The sequence below is a fragment of the Pelodiscus sinensis genome, chromosome 1 (assembly GCF_052426305.1).
Source record: "Pelodiscus sinensis isolate ZL-2025 chromosome 1, ASM5242630v1, whole genome shotgun sequence".
Taxonomy (NCBI): Eukaryota; Metazoa; Chordata; order Testudines; family Trionychidae; genus Pelodiscus; species Pelodiscus sinensis.
This window is the reverse complement of record NC_143052.1, coordinates 122432737-122447612: the sequence shown is the minus strand read 5'-3', so window position 1 is coordinate 122447612 and position 14876 is coordinate 122432737. Positions and strand designations below refer to the sequence as shown.

General features: G+C 43.3%; 1 protein-coding gene across 2 annotated transcripts in view; it reads left to right on the top strand.

Moving 5' to 3' along the window:
- ARFGAP3 (ARF GTPase activating protein 3) overlaps positions 1 to 14876 on the top strand; it is a 71018-nt gene that overhangs the window by 45202 nt on the left and 10940 nt on the right. For both annotated transcript variants that reach the window (XM_075899255.2, XM_075899250.2), the window contains 2 exons: positions 10587 to 10712; positions 11697 to 11819. In XM_075899255.2, coding sequence (XP_075755370.2) covers positions 10587 to 10712; positions 11697 to 11819 — 249 coding nt within the window. The remainder of the gene's footprint in view (positions 1 to 10586; positions 10713 to 11696; positions 11820 to 14876) is intronic.

The window sequence follows — 14876 nt, the reverse complement described above, 5'->3', positions numbered from 1 at the left end:
AATGCTGGTGCAGACTGGACATAACTCACTGTCTGCTGAGACCAAAAGGGCAGGCTTACTGATGGAGCACCACTTGGATGATGTTTGGTGCTTTATTTAAGCTGATCTGACATACTTGTGCAAAAAAGATTCACTAAAACTGTAGTGGAGCTTTTATACTTTTCAAGGAAGCTAAAAAAGCTAATAAATCAAAGAAAGCAAAAATGGGAAACAAAATGTTAAAGGATTTAGGATCTGAGAGTCTGACTCCTCTTTCACCTCATTCTTCACAGAGGATGGTGAATTGTCAGGGTGACTCCAATCAGGATCAGGGAAAGACTCGGCAAAAGTTTTTTCCCCTTCCTGAGAAATTCAAGACTATATTCAGTTGAATCCATTAATCAGATTCAACCTTAAACATATCTAAAGAATAAGCCACTGAGCAAATTTTTCTCTTTCAAATCCTCTTCTGAAGCTGCAGTTTCCCTATACTCCTTCAAGGAAGTAGGGATGAATGGGGTAATGAGATTAACAGAAATGACGTTAAGGTCTATAGGATTCATAAACCAAAAGTTCCAGTTACTGAGATACCAAAGGTTGATGCTGACTTGGCATCCCTAGCTAGAGGTATGTTTGTCCCCTTAGAAGGGGAGTTCTATCCTAAAGATTCCCACTGATTAAAAAAAAATGAAGGCCAGGGTATATAACAGATCGCATTCTTAACTACAGATAGAATAAAAAACTACTTTAAAGACTTTGAGGCCACCCCAGCTTCTTTCAAGGAATCCCTAGCAGCTGCTTGATCTGCAAGATCATCACTCTACTGTATGGAAGGTTCTCGGAGCCCTCAAGTTCACCTTGACTTGAACTCTGTTTAAAGACAATTTTCCCTGACAACAGCATTCACTGCTGATGCCTCAATGGATGAGATGAGATTCTCAGCCAAAGCTGTGGCCTCTAATTCAGTGACCAGGTTCCATCTCTGACTCCATCACTGAAAGGATAGCTATGTGAAGCAGACACTCTGCCAAATTCATGAGAGCTCTTGGGAGAGAAGCTAGACAAGATAGTGGCAAGCAGAGCTGTAATATCTAAAGAGTATGTTCGTACCCTTAAAAGAAAGGAGACTGGCCTTCTTAAAGGGCAGTGAAGTGATAGCTAGGTCTCTGAAGGAAAGCTTTGAAGTTGACTCGGGAAGAAAGGTCTCAAGGAATCCTGTGACTTCCAAAGCTTCTTTATAGGTCTCTGCCTGGAGCTGATGATTGGAGGCAAGATTTCCATTAGCCTAGAGCAGTGGTCCCCAACCTTTTGGGGCTGCCGCGCAGCCGGGGCGCGGGGCGCAAGAATGGCTTGGGCCAGCCCGGGTCACTCAGTGGGTGCACATAAATGCCCCGTGTTGGGGACCACTGGCCTAGAGGTATGGATTGTTTCAATCATGGACCAGTAAGTCAGGGAGATTGTGATTTGGGACTATCCATAATTCACGGTCTCCACCCCATCTCTTTTTCATCTATTGTGCCATATCAAATGACCTCAGAAAGCATGGTGACAAGTATCAGAGAGGTAGCCATGTTAGTCTGAATCTGCAAGAATAACAAGAAGTCCTGTGGCACCTTATAGACTAACAGATATATTGAAGCATAAGCTTTCGTGGCAAAGACCCACTTCGTCAGATGCATGTAGTGGAAATTCCAGAGGCAGGTTTTATTTATACTTGCCTCTGGAATTTCCACTACATGCATCTGATGAAGTGGGTCTTTGCCCACGAAAGCTTATGCTTCAATATATCTGTTAGTCTATAAGGTGCCACAGGACGACTTGTTGTTGTTCTTAAAGCATGGTCTAATCCAAAATGAGATTTCTGTCGTCCTGGGTATAGGAGAATAAGAGAATGTTCCCTCCTAAAGAAAGACATTCAAGATTCTTTATAACCTTGAAGCATACAAGGGGAATCTGAAGCATTCTACTGCTCAAAAGGCTCAACATGCCTCCTATATGCTTTTCAGTTTCCCCACTGAAACAATACCATCAACATTTTTTTTCAGGTATCTAAAAGGTTGTCATAAGGGGGAGGGAGAAAAATTGTTCTCCTTAGCTTCTGATGATCGGACAAGGAGCAATGGGCTTAAACTGCAGCAAAGGAGGTTTAGGTTGGGCATTAGGAAAATTTTTCTAACTGTCAGGGTGGTTAAACACTGGAATAAACTGCCTAGAGAGGTTGTGTATTCTCCATCTCTGGAGATATTTAAGAGCAGGTTAGATAGACATCTATCGGGGATGGTCTAGATGATACCTGCCATGAGGGTAGGGGACTGGGCTTGATGACCTCTTGGGGTACCTTACAGTTCTAGTGTTCTATGAACAGTTGATGAAGAAAGCAGTATTTCGGATGGGGACCCTAACCTGTTTAGTGTCCTCTTTGTCCTGGGGATTATCTAAATTAAGTGGATTTGGCAAATGCATACCTTTGCACCCTGATCAGACTCTGAAGGTTTGCCTATGTCAGAAATCATTATCAATAATGTACTTTCTTGTCCTTTGCCCCTAGGGTCTTTAAAGAGTTTTTGATGGTAATCATAGCCAGATTCAGATCATAGGAGATTCCACCTGTATCACTTCTTGGATGACATTTTAATTAGAGCTCGATTCTCAGCAGCTGTACACCAAGCTAAATCCTGAGGAAGTGTGGCTTTATGTATCAACACTAAGAAAAGCTACTTGGTTTGGTCCACCAACGTAACTCACTTTGGTAACCAAAGATATATCCATTTCTTGAGACGTATCAGAAGAATCAAGAATGCCTTGTGTTGTTTTGGATCTGTAAGAGGGCCACTACTACACTGAGCCCTTGCCTCCTAGAATTGTGCACAGGGGTCATTCTGTGAGTGCAGTCACACATCACTTGCCTTCAAGGCTGTATCTTAAAGGTATGGGACAACTACCCAGAATGCATGAAGGATCGATGGAGGGTTCTGACACAGGTGATCAACTCCTTAAAATGGTGGTCAGCTTAATATCCTCCTATATGCTTTTCAGATCCCTCGATTCTCACAATCAATGCCAGCCTGAAGGGGGGTGGGGAAACACACCTGGGGTCCCAGATTGCGCAAGACATCTGGAACTTCAAGGACAAATCCCCAGATAAAACTTCAAGAACTAAGAGGATTCAAGCTGGTTCTGTGAAAGCTCTAGTAGTCCAGCCTAGAGGACAGTCATGTTCTTTGAATGTTGCTAATGTCAGTTCCATTTTAGGTGTGTTTATCCACCTGCACAGTCAGAGATTTTTGCCTTAGTGGCATCTGTATGGCCAGCAGTGGTGCCCCTTTCAGTGTTGCACCCATGTGTTAGTATATTAGGTACTGCCAGACCTAGGCCCCCTCAGTTCCTTCTTACTGCCTGTGACTGTTGGTCAGAACACCTCCTCTTTCACTGCAAGAACATTGGTGATTAACAGCCCATTTTTGATCTTTGTATATAGTTCTTAGATACTTAGTCATTTAGTTAAGTCTTAGTTTAATTGTTGGTGTCCCGGCTGGGACTACACCCCAGAGTGTAGCATGCCCCGTTCCCTTGGCTTCAAACCAGGTTCATTCATGCTTATTACTGACTCCCATAGCAGCTGTTAGAAGTGCCTGGGGGGACTATCATGTAAAGGACAAGTGCAGGAGAGAGACATCCTTACGGTTTATGGGGCCCAATATAATACTATTAAACTGGTGCCCCTGTGCCTGACAATGGCCTGAAGGGTGGGCAGATGACAGTATTGTTAGAGATGTGATTTTATAATCTTCAGCAACTAATGTAATATTTTTAAAGCAAATTTTAAACTAAGGTCCTGTAGACTAACACAGAAACTAATTCAGAAACTGACTGTAAATACCTGGGGTTGGCAGATACCTGTTAAATGGCTTTATTACCACGTAAATGGTTCTTTTACAGATTCAGGCATTCTGCTTTTTCCCTTTTAGGTTAGCTAGATCCTTTTCAGAGGAAGCAGAGCCATAGAACAGGGTTAGGAAGTGGTGGGTGAATAGACATATTAAGACCAAGTGGTGCCTAAAATTTTCAGATGCCCTATGCAGCTGCATATTCTGTGTATGGTTAAGGATGACCCTGGTGCAGGATTTGCAAGAACTTTTGTCCCAAAACTTGTAAGGAGTTGGATATCCACTTGAAAGCCGTCTTCATGGAGGCTGCACTTTTTCTGGCATCAGAGATCACCCAATTGGACTCTGCTCCCAGCATCTCGTCATCGGTGCAAAGTACCCTGCAGGCACTGGAATCCACCTGGCAGTTTCTTGTCACTGGTGCCAGAAAAGAGGCTCCCCGATTCCTTTAAAGAGGGGAAGGGAACTCTGGGCACAGAATCTAGTTCCATCCACACACCCACCCTGAAGCTACAAGGGAGCACTGCTATGGTTGGTCCCCCTACTCTAACCAGGGATCAGATTCCTGAGAGGAGTAGGGGACCATGATTTCTCCTGGGACCTTTGATGCCTGAAGTTGCCCAGACAGTCAAAGACCTCATGGGCCTGCTGATACTGCAGATGCTGCACCAGGCTCTGGATGTGGCTAACACCCTGCAATCCCAGGGCAAGCCAGCCACGTGACCTCTCCACTTTCCAAAGTGGTGAAGCACCATCAGTCCTCAGATTGTCCCTTGCCCCACAACTTTTAGTCTCTGGCTAAAAGAGCCAGGTCTCCGGTCTCCTCTTCAATGAGGCATGGAACGCCAGAATCAAGGCACCAGTCTCCATACTCTTGGTACTAGTCAGTCTCTTGCCAGAGATTGATCCAGCGCTGGTCCCTATTTACCTGGGTGTTCTCCCAGAGACCACTTTGTTACCTGATGAAGCAGTGGCAAGCCCTTTCCAGACTGACAGTTCCCCCAGCAACTTTAAGGAGCCCCAGGCTCCCCTTAAGAGGGTGGCTGCCAACAAACTTGGAAAATAAGGAGTTGGAAGAGCAATCAGATGATCTCTTGTCCTTTTTTCCACTAGCCTGCCCCACGTAGTGTTGACAGTCCACCCAAGCATCCTCAAAATCATTAAGGCATTGAGGCAAATCTACTCTTCTATTCCATCTACTTCCAAAAAAGGTGGAAAAGTATTGTGTCCCCACAAAAGGGTTTGCATATGTCCTATATGCAGGGCTTGACAATTTGGGCAATCTACTTGCCATGGGCGAGTAGATTATAGCCCGGCATGGCACCGCAGCATGATCAGCGCATGCGCAGCGCGGTCTGCGCATGTGCAGCATGCTGAACCGCGCGGCTGGCGAGCAGGGCTTGCTGTGGCTTGGCGAACCCTGCACTCACCAGCTGGGTCACTGGTTGTATCTGCAGTGAGCAGTATGACAAAGAACAAAGGCACCAAAAGACTGGGCCTTTTTGGCAGATTTATTCAGTGACTAGACTGTAATTTCAAGTGTCCCATCATCGGGCCCTGTTGGGCAGATACAGTTTTAAACTGTGGGACTCCCTTGGCAAGTTCAAGGACACCGTTCCACAGGACCATGCTCAGGAGTTCACCACAATAGTGAAGGAAGACTAAGCAGTGGCAGAAAGAGCCCTACAGATGGCCTGGGATGCTATAGACTGGGTGGCAGGTGTCATGCTTTCCATGGTAGTGATGAGATATAACTCTTAACTGCACATCCTGGGTTTATCCCAAGAGATGCAATCCGTTATTCAGGACCTCCCATTTGAAGGAGTGGGGCCTTTCTCTGAGTTCACAGGTGCAAGGCTGTGTGACCTTAAAGACGCCCATGCCTCCATGTGCTTTTAGGGCCTTCACACTCCAGAGCAGGCTAGAAAGCCATTCTGGCCTCCTCCTGAACTATCAGTTTCTAGGTTCTGGGGGCCTTCCCAACAAGACAGCTATAGGAAAAAGGACAGAGACAAGGGGTTTAAGTGAGACTACTTTTTGTCTTCCTATTCACCTGCTCAACCTGGCCCTTTGAGGCACCAGGGGACTAAGAGGGGGAAAAACAGGCATCTTGAGGGTGCACTTGAGAATGGTGCCCCTGTCACATTCCGGCATCTATGATCCTATTTTTCCTGTAGCTGCCTGCATGCCTTTGGTCAGCATGGTACAAGTAATCTTGGTCCGTTGGGTACTCATAGAACCACGTGGGAACCCACCCCACCACCCTATCTTCAGGATGCCCCTTATACAGTGGCACCCTCCCAACCTTAACGTTGTCCCTTATCTCTTCAGGTCGACCCTTATCTCTTGTGTTGGCGGACTGGTAGCTCCCGGGGTGGCTCTTCAGGCTACACCCTGGCAGTTCTTGACTGTTCCTCCTTTCTATTTCCTTTCCCCATCCTTCTTTGGGGACCCTTCTCATGAGCAATTTCTTCCGAAAAGGTAGAGAATCTCTTCTGTCTGAGGGGCTGTAGAGGAGGTCCCTCAGGAAATGAGGGGGAAAGGGTGCTACTCTTGATTATTTCCTAATCCCCAAAACAAAAGAGGTCTTAACTCATTCTAGACCTGTGGCACCTCAACAAGCTTCTCAAAAAGTTGAAGTTTTGCAGGGGCTCTCTAGTCTTTGTAATCCCCTTCCGAGATCTGGGAGATTGTGTTATCCTTGACTTAAAGGATGCATATCTCCATCTTCCAAGGACACAGATGGTTCCTCTGTTTTGCACTGGGCCAGTGACATTTCCAATTCACATCTCTGACCTTTGGTATCCCATCAGCCCTGAGAGTTGACCAAACATATGGCACCAGGGGTCACTTATCTGAGGCATTGGGGTGTCCGGATTTATCTATACCTCGATGACTGGCTCATCAAAGGTTGTTCCCAACATGAGATGCAACATCTTGATATGATTTATTCTACCTGTCATGTCCTAAGTCTTTTAATAAATGAGGAAAAATCTACTTTAATTCTAGTGCAGAGCATAGAATTAATCAGGTAGTCCTCCACTCCATTTGGGTTAGAGCCTTCCTCCCTGAAGCTCAATTCCAAGCTATGAGCGACCTGATTTCTTCCATGTGATCACTCTCTCTCATCATTGCTCACACATGTTTGAGGTTGTTGGGCTATGTGGCAGCCTGTACTTACATTGTTCAGTGTGCTCAGCTCCATCTCAGGCCTCCGCAGGTGTAGCTGGCATCAGTCTGCATCCTGTCGTCCCTCACATGTTGGTTGAATCCCAGATCTGTGTTGGGGGTTCCCCTTTTAATCCCTATCAGTGATCTTGGTCGCCGATGCCTTAGACCTGAGTTGGGGAGCCTGCCTGGGTGGTCTCCGTATGCAACGACATTGGATGAGTCACAATTGCCGCCTCTGCATAAAAGTCTGACCGCTCAGAATGATTCATTTGGCCTACCAGGCTTTCTTGCTTCATCTGATGGTCAGGGTGACAGAATCACTGCAATGTTCTGTGTCAACAAGCAAGGCAGCGGGTATTTGTCTGCTCTTTGCCAAGAAGCTCTCTGGCTATGGGACTTCCAGGTTCAGTTCACCATTTAAATATCCCGCGCTTCATTTCAATGGAAATGGCCGCCGCTTTTTGCCGCCGCAGCACTTTGCCGGCAAAAAGCGGCAGTCTAAACGGGGATCGGTCGAAAAGGAAAGCTTTTTCCAACCAATTCTGTAAACTTTGTTGCATGAGGCATAAGGGATCGGTTGGAAAAGGCTTTCCTCGTTGACCAATCCCCGTCTAGACAGCTGCATCGGCAAAAAGCGGTGGCCATTTCTATTGAAATGACGGTTGGGATATTTTAATCCCCGTTTTATTTGCAATAGGATGGGCCTAATCTACATCCCTCTGTCCGCAGTGGGGTGTAGTTTAAATATACCCCTAGTGTCATTAATCCACAGAATCCTCATGAAAATCAACAAGATAGGGCAAATGTTATCCTCCATAGTGTCAGCTTGGTCAGGCCAGCACTGGCTTGGCATGCTGCTGGACCTCTTTGTGATTGCCCCATTATAGCTGCTGCTGCAGACGAATGTGCTGTCCCAGAACCAAGGCAGTCTTTTGCACCTGAGCCTAGCAGCATTGCACCTGCCGGTTTGGCTGCTGCATGGCTGAAGGTGGAGGAACAGGAATACTCAGCTTGTGCCCAACAAGTCCTGTTGGGCAGCAGAAAGCCTTCTACCAGAGCAACCTATATGGCCAAATGAAAGGAGTTTGTGCTGGACCTTTGACTGACGAATTCGGCTTGAGCAAGCCTTACCATAGTAAAACCTGGGCTACCTTTTGCATCTTAGTAGGTTGGATTTTGATCAGGGCATAATGGTCAGATATCTCAAGGATCTGTAGCAACTTTACTCCCACATCCAAGACCCTGTCTTGTCTTGGAATCTGAATCTTGTGCGGTCATGGCTCATAGAACGCTGCTTTGAGCTTGTGGCTTCCTGTTCCCTTTCTCATCCTCTGCTGGAAGGTTACCACCTTGGCTGTTATAGTGCCTGCTATAGAGTCCTGGCCAGGCCTCAGTCCCCGCTTCCCAGGCTGGGAGCCCAGGGGATGCCTCTAGTCTCTTGGCAGGCTTACCTTGACTGAGGCTACTGCCTGGGCGTTTATAGTTCTGGGCCTGCCCCGTGGCTTCTGGTCAGGTGGCTGGGCGGGGGTCAGCCTTAGCCCAACATGGCGGCCGGAGGGGTTCCTCCTCCTCCGGGTCAGTGGGCGGCCACTCCGGCCCACTACAGTTGTTAATGATATTATATAGCTCTTAGGGCTCGTGAATAATTCACTTGGGAGCAAGAAGCAGCAGGAGGGCATTGCCACATGGCTCCCAAACGAATCCTCCTGATTGAGCTACCGAGAGAGGAGAGTAGCCAAGATGTGGGATATATTGATAGCAGAGTGGAAATTATCTGTTTTTTTCCATTTTATTTATGATGTCTTTAGTGGTGAATGGAAAAAAACACAAGGATAGATAACTTTATTAATGTAACAGTGGTGAAGGGCACTACCCATCTACATTCTCTCACATATCAGGCATTTGCTTGGATCTAGTGTGAAGTTACAGGGCTCTCACCATGTAACCAATAACATGGTAGGCCCTTTCCTGCCTAAATACTAGGACTTAGCTCATATTTGAATTCTCCTGCCACCAACCCCCCAATCTCTCCCATGTAGGGATAGAGGAAACCAAAAGGGATCTCTGTTTGAGGAGACTCTGTTTCCCCATCTCTTTGCAACAAAAAGTCCATCAGACATATCCCAATATTCATTTATTTATTTCTTTATAGCCTACAAAATTGATAAAATAAACACTAGTTTGTTACCTCCTAATATTAAAATTTCTATTCTTATTTCTTTTAAACTAAACTGTGCCTCAGTGCTGTGATGAGGACAAAACGTTTTCTAGATTGTCAGTTTACCCTCATGGAGGAATTTTTTTTTCTTGATCCTAAAAACAGATGATCATTTGGACACACAGCATCCTGGAAACATAATTTGAGAGAGACATCTGATGGAGAGTGGATGGGGTAACAATCACAGCAAGATTCCTCCTGGTTCTCATGAGCTAATTAGCCCCTTTAATTGTTTCCAGCTGGCCAATGGAAGGCACAGAAGCCCCTACTCTTGGCATACTCCCACACACAATTAATTTGAGGTGCAAGGAGCAACAAAGCTCCAGCCTAGGGCTTCGTCTAGACTGCGGTGCTTTTCCGGGATACCAGCGGTATCCCAGAAAAGCAATGCTGCATCTAAAGAACATGTCTGCTTTTTTGGAAAAATTTTCGATAAAGCGGATGCACTCTTCTGCCATCCCTGTCAACCTCATTTTATAAGAAAGAAGGGATGTGTCGAAAGAGGACTCTTTCCAAAATTTGGTGACATGTAGGTAGGTGCACCAAATTTTGGAAAAGCCTCTTTCGACAGTAAAGCGGAAAAAATTATGCAGTTTGTGTATTGCAAATTGCATTTCTTTTTCTGACTTACCCTTGGAGTCTAGACATAGCATAGATGTGAGCTCTCTCCCTTTGTGATTGAGCAGGGGCCACCCATCCTTCACAACCACTATGATAGGGAGAAACAATTTTTTTTATACACAGAAAAAAATTCACCTGTCTTTATTTAAGTGGGTAAAGAATACTTTGTGGTTGCACTTTTTAGATTGTGTTCAAACTGGTATATTTGGATGCTTGAAACTTTTCAAGCAAATACTCCTTAATGAGAAGTAAAGTACATAGATGTTTTTGGGGGGGAACATATGGGTTGACTCAACAGAAGAAAATTACATATTGAACTTTCATAGTACAACAGTCGAAAGGTGTGCAGTTCAAAACAGACCACAAATGCATACTTTTTCATCTTTACATGTATGCTTAAACACAGATTGAGGCACTTGTCGCTAACGTTGACCCTCCTGTCCCTTGGGTTTCTCCTCTAGCTACCTTATTCATTTAAATAAGTAGTTTATTTGTAATAATTGTAAAAATTGATTGTATTAATACTGAGCACTTAAAATAAGTCAGGAGATGCAAAAGTTAAAGTTCCTACAGGAATGTTAATTTAGTCCTATTATTTTTATTATCAAATGGAGTTTTCTGTTGCTTTCCTACTAACATTACTGGATGGGGGACTAAAAGTTAAAATTAATTTACATGTATTAAACACTCTCTGTGTATTTTTGTTTCAGTGTATCATCTTTACGATTGGCCTACAAGGATCTTGAAATTCAAATGAAAGAAGAAAAGTTAAATGTATCTGGTAAAAAGAAAACTGAGGTAGAAAGACTTGGCATGGGATTTGGAAGCAACAGAAGGTATGTGAAATTCTGTAAACTCTGTTAAAATGCTGTTACGTAGCTCTGTATTTTTAGGGATGTAAATACCCCTTAAAAATGTTAACCAATTAAACAGCATAATTTTAATGTAATTGGTTATTTTTTAATTTGTGTGTGTTTATTTGCAAAGCCAGTTAATGTATGTAGGAGAAGGGAAAATCTGATTTGTTACCATTTGAGTCCAGATGCCCTTTCTCAGGATAGCCTGTAGAGTGTGTGTCTGTATGTGTCTGAATGAGAGTGAGTGTGATATGGCAGGTGGGGGAGAGGGAGATTTCTTTTCCAGTCTGGCCCTCTGCTAACTGGTTAACCCTTTACTTCCCTAGTACTTTTCACCCTGTTTTTGGTGAGGGTAATCTGATTTAATATCACAAGGATCAGAAAGGAAATAAAAGATGCATAACTGATCAGAAGCCATTTTTAAATCCATTGCCAAAACTGGTATTCCCATTCTTGGAGTCAAAATACTGGACTTTGTGGCCTGTGAGCACTGCTGCTGTGGTAAATCCTATATTATATACAGTGCATCTCACATGAATCAAAAAGAGTCAGCTAACTGAAGTCTGACTTCATATTCCCAAAGGTTGTTGTATTGTGCCTCTACACCAAATTTCTGCTCTAGTTAGCTGACGATCGGGGACTAGGTGGTATGTTTATACTGAGCTCCAAGTCCTGTAAACTTATAACACAGTTCCTGCTTTAGAGCTCCATTAACAAAGCAAGTTAGCAAACTTTAAAATCAGAGGAGATGTCAGGCATGTTCTCAGTTTTGCTTGACTGTGTTAGAAAATATACAGTGCAGACTTCATAGCTTCCCTGTCTGCCCCCAAACCTTAATTATTCCTAGGTTTTGGATGGTACCTGAAACCTTCAAAAAATAAGGTTGCAATTTTCTTGAGCTCAGAGTTGTACTCGGTCTCTTTTCAATTTAATGATTTGTTTTGTTTTGTTTTGTTTGTATAGTGGCATTTCCCATTCAGTAATTTCAGACATGCAAACAATAGAACAAGAAACACCTACAACCGCAAAACCAAGAAAAAAGTACAATGATGAAGATGATTCATATTTTTCTTCCCCTAGTTCAAGGTAATGTGTTAAAAGTTTTTGCTTGTATTAAAAATAAAGACAGAGGGCAGAATTGCATACAGCGGTTCATCAGTTATTGTTTAGAGTAAACTAATTTAAATGGAAAATTTGCAAAATAGTTGATTTTAATATCTCAGTAATAAAAGCAAATCAATAGTACTTTTATTTTTGAACCTTTTTACTATTTTAATAAGTGAATAGTTTTGGGTGGGGAAGGTGGGACATGTTGGGATTTGTTTCTGCTGACTGGGGCTACATGTTTTTCATTTATTTTAACTTGGGCCTGCTGATGGATCTATTTTATATGTTGTGTTATTTCTTACTTTGTGTGTGTTTGCAAAACCAATTAATATATGTAGGGAGTAGGAAAATCTGATTTGTTGCAATTTGGAACCAGCGGGTTCTGCATCATGTTGGCTTATTACTTTTCTTCCCTTATTAGCATGTGTAAAATAACTCTCAATCCTAATGATAAGCTTCATATTAAACTGTGACACTAGAATGCTATGATTGATTGGAATAAATCTAATTGTACGTCTGTGTTGTCAAACATGGAAAACTTACAAATGTTTCAGATATATTGCTTTCCTATATTGGTAAGCTTTCTGATTTGTACACATTTTTAAATATTTTATATTCCAAAAGTAAGGTGTGTGTTTTTTTTTTTTGTTAAAGTTGAATGAAAAAATGTTTAATGTGTAAATTATTGCTTATTTTTCATTCAAAGCACATATAATGCATGGTAGATATTGCTATCACTGGAGGAAAAAAGAGTAACTCCTAAAGGCTTTAATTGCTATGAAACAGTTGTTCATGTATGGAGATAGGAACAGATGGTGCTTTTATAAATCTTAAGTATTGGGTTGCTGCCAAAGAAACAGGAAAAAATAGGCTTTGAAAAATTGTACCTACTTACCTGCAGAATGTCAAATTAAAACACAAAGACTTTAACGTCATGACTTTGTAACGTAATCACTAGTGGCAGAAATGCAGGCATGGTACCAAATACACTGGCAACAATGCTGTAAAATAAAACATGAACCATTTGAATGCTTCTATTTGTCCCATGAAAAGAGCTCTTATTGCTCTCAAATTATTCATTAGTACCCTAGCAGTCAAATTATGAATTATGGAAGAGGTGTTTTATATTTTTGTTCAATAATTAGAAGATAATCATGATCTAGCTGTTGGGCTTTGTATTAGCAGAATTCAATTGAAATTGAATTCAAAGAGAGCATAGCTGAAGGGCCATAGAAAGCAAGGACAGAGAGAGATGGGTTTGAGAGAATGGCCACCAGCAAGACTTGGCTCTTTAGAGTTCTGATCTGTGTTTAGCAGTAATAATTCACACCAGCAGAGAATCTGCTTCCTGGTTTAGTTTTTAACAATTTCCAAAATGCCTACTAGGCATTCTCATCTCTTAACATTTTAACTTTTTTTCAAGTTGGGTGAGTGTGGATCCGACTGTAGCTGAACATAGTAGGGGTGTCTCTTGTTTGGAGAAGTCTTATGTACAGAGCAGATGTTTTGGTCTGCTAATTCTCTACACTGTAGTACAGAAGGCATCAGGAAAGTGGTAGATGAGGGGTATATAAGTCCCTGGATGATTAGAGCTTTATTCACTGTGGACTGAGAAGAGGTTACTTCAGGTTAATTAGAGCACCTGAAGCCAATTAAGGCCCTGCCAGAGACCTAATCAAATCCCCTGCTTTAGTCAGAGGGAGAGGGGGGGAAACCAGTTGATTGTAATTTGGCGAAGTATTGTTGTTGACTAGAGCATCAGAGCATCTGGGGAAGGGAAACCCTGCTCAAGCAGAGCAGATGGTCCTCAGTGCCTAGGGAGTCCGAAAGAGAGGGCGGGAAGCCCATGAAGCTTCGGAGGCCGAGCAGGAACTAGCCACCAATACAAATCAGTTCCAAGTGCTTAGCCACTGTCTATAGGATTGAACTGGGACCCAGTGCAGAGGGTGGGCCAAGGGTCCCTTTATCCCTTCCCTTTCCTTCCCCACCAGGGCACTAGTGGAGCCATCAACTTCCAAGAACGGAGTAAGGGGCAAGAGTGACCTGACCCATCACATGAAGGAAAAGAGTGGGACCTACTATAATAGTGTCAACCATTTGCCAAAAAATAAACATGTAAATCAGAAGGTCTGAGACTAAAGTGCCATCATTAGGAACAAAATACGTAAACGTCTCGTCAGACCAGAGGAAACACGCTTTAGAGTTCTACTAGCAGGTCTAGCGCCCTGTCAAGAAGACAAGTGGACTCCCAAAGGGTAAAGGGAAGGCAGCACTGAGTAAAGACTGAGGGACCTTTTCTGAACAGAAGCAAAAACTAACTGTAAAGCTCAGTGCCTTCTTGTAAAGAGAGGCACTATAAAGCCTCTGAAGGTAAATTGACCAAATCATGCATGATTGTGAAAGTTGGGAAGATGCTTCAAGCAGCTCTTCTTGAAAATTTAGTGGTTTATGGTAGGATAGGTTATTAAATTGGGCTTCTGGCGCATATTTTTTTTATGCTTTGACTTAATGACCATAGCTTTGTTTTATTGATACAGGCAGTCCCCTGGTTATGTACAAGATAGAGACTGTAGGTTTGTTCTTAAGTTGAATTTGTATGCAAGTCGGAACTGGTACATATGGTAGGGAAAACTCTAGCCAAACACTTCTCCAGAGCTCAGTTTTATTCTCCCACACCTCACTTCCCTCAGTCCTTTATTCTCAAGCTGAGGTGTCTGCTGAGAAAAGCCGCTTCGCGTTTCCCTGGTCTGCTGCAGGGGGCGCTAGCTTCGCGTCTCCCTGGTCTGCTGGGGGGAAGCAGCTAGTGCGGGGTTGCCTCACCCCGTTTGTAAGTAGGGATCCGATGTAAGTCGGATCCATGTAACCCGGGGACTGCCTGTATAGCTGTTCTCAGTGTGCTACATTTTGCTGTTTTCTAGCTTGAATTGTTAGAAAAGATGATAAATACGTGTATTCCAAGAGTAGTGTTACATTTTTTTTGATTTCATATTAAATTAACATACTAAGCAGCACACCTTGTTAATTATCCCTTCTATT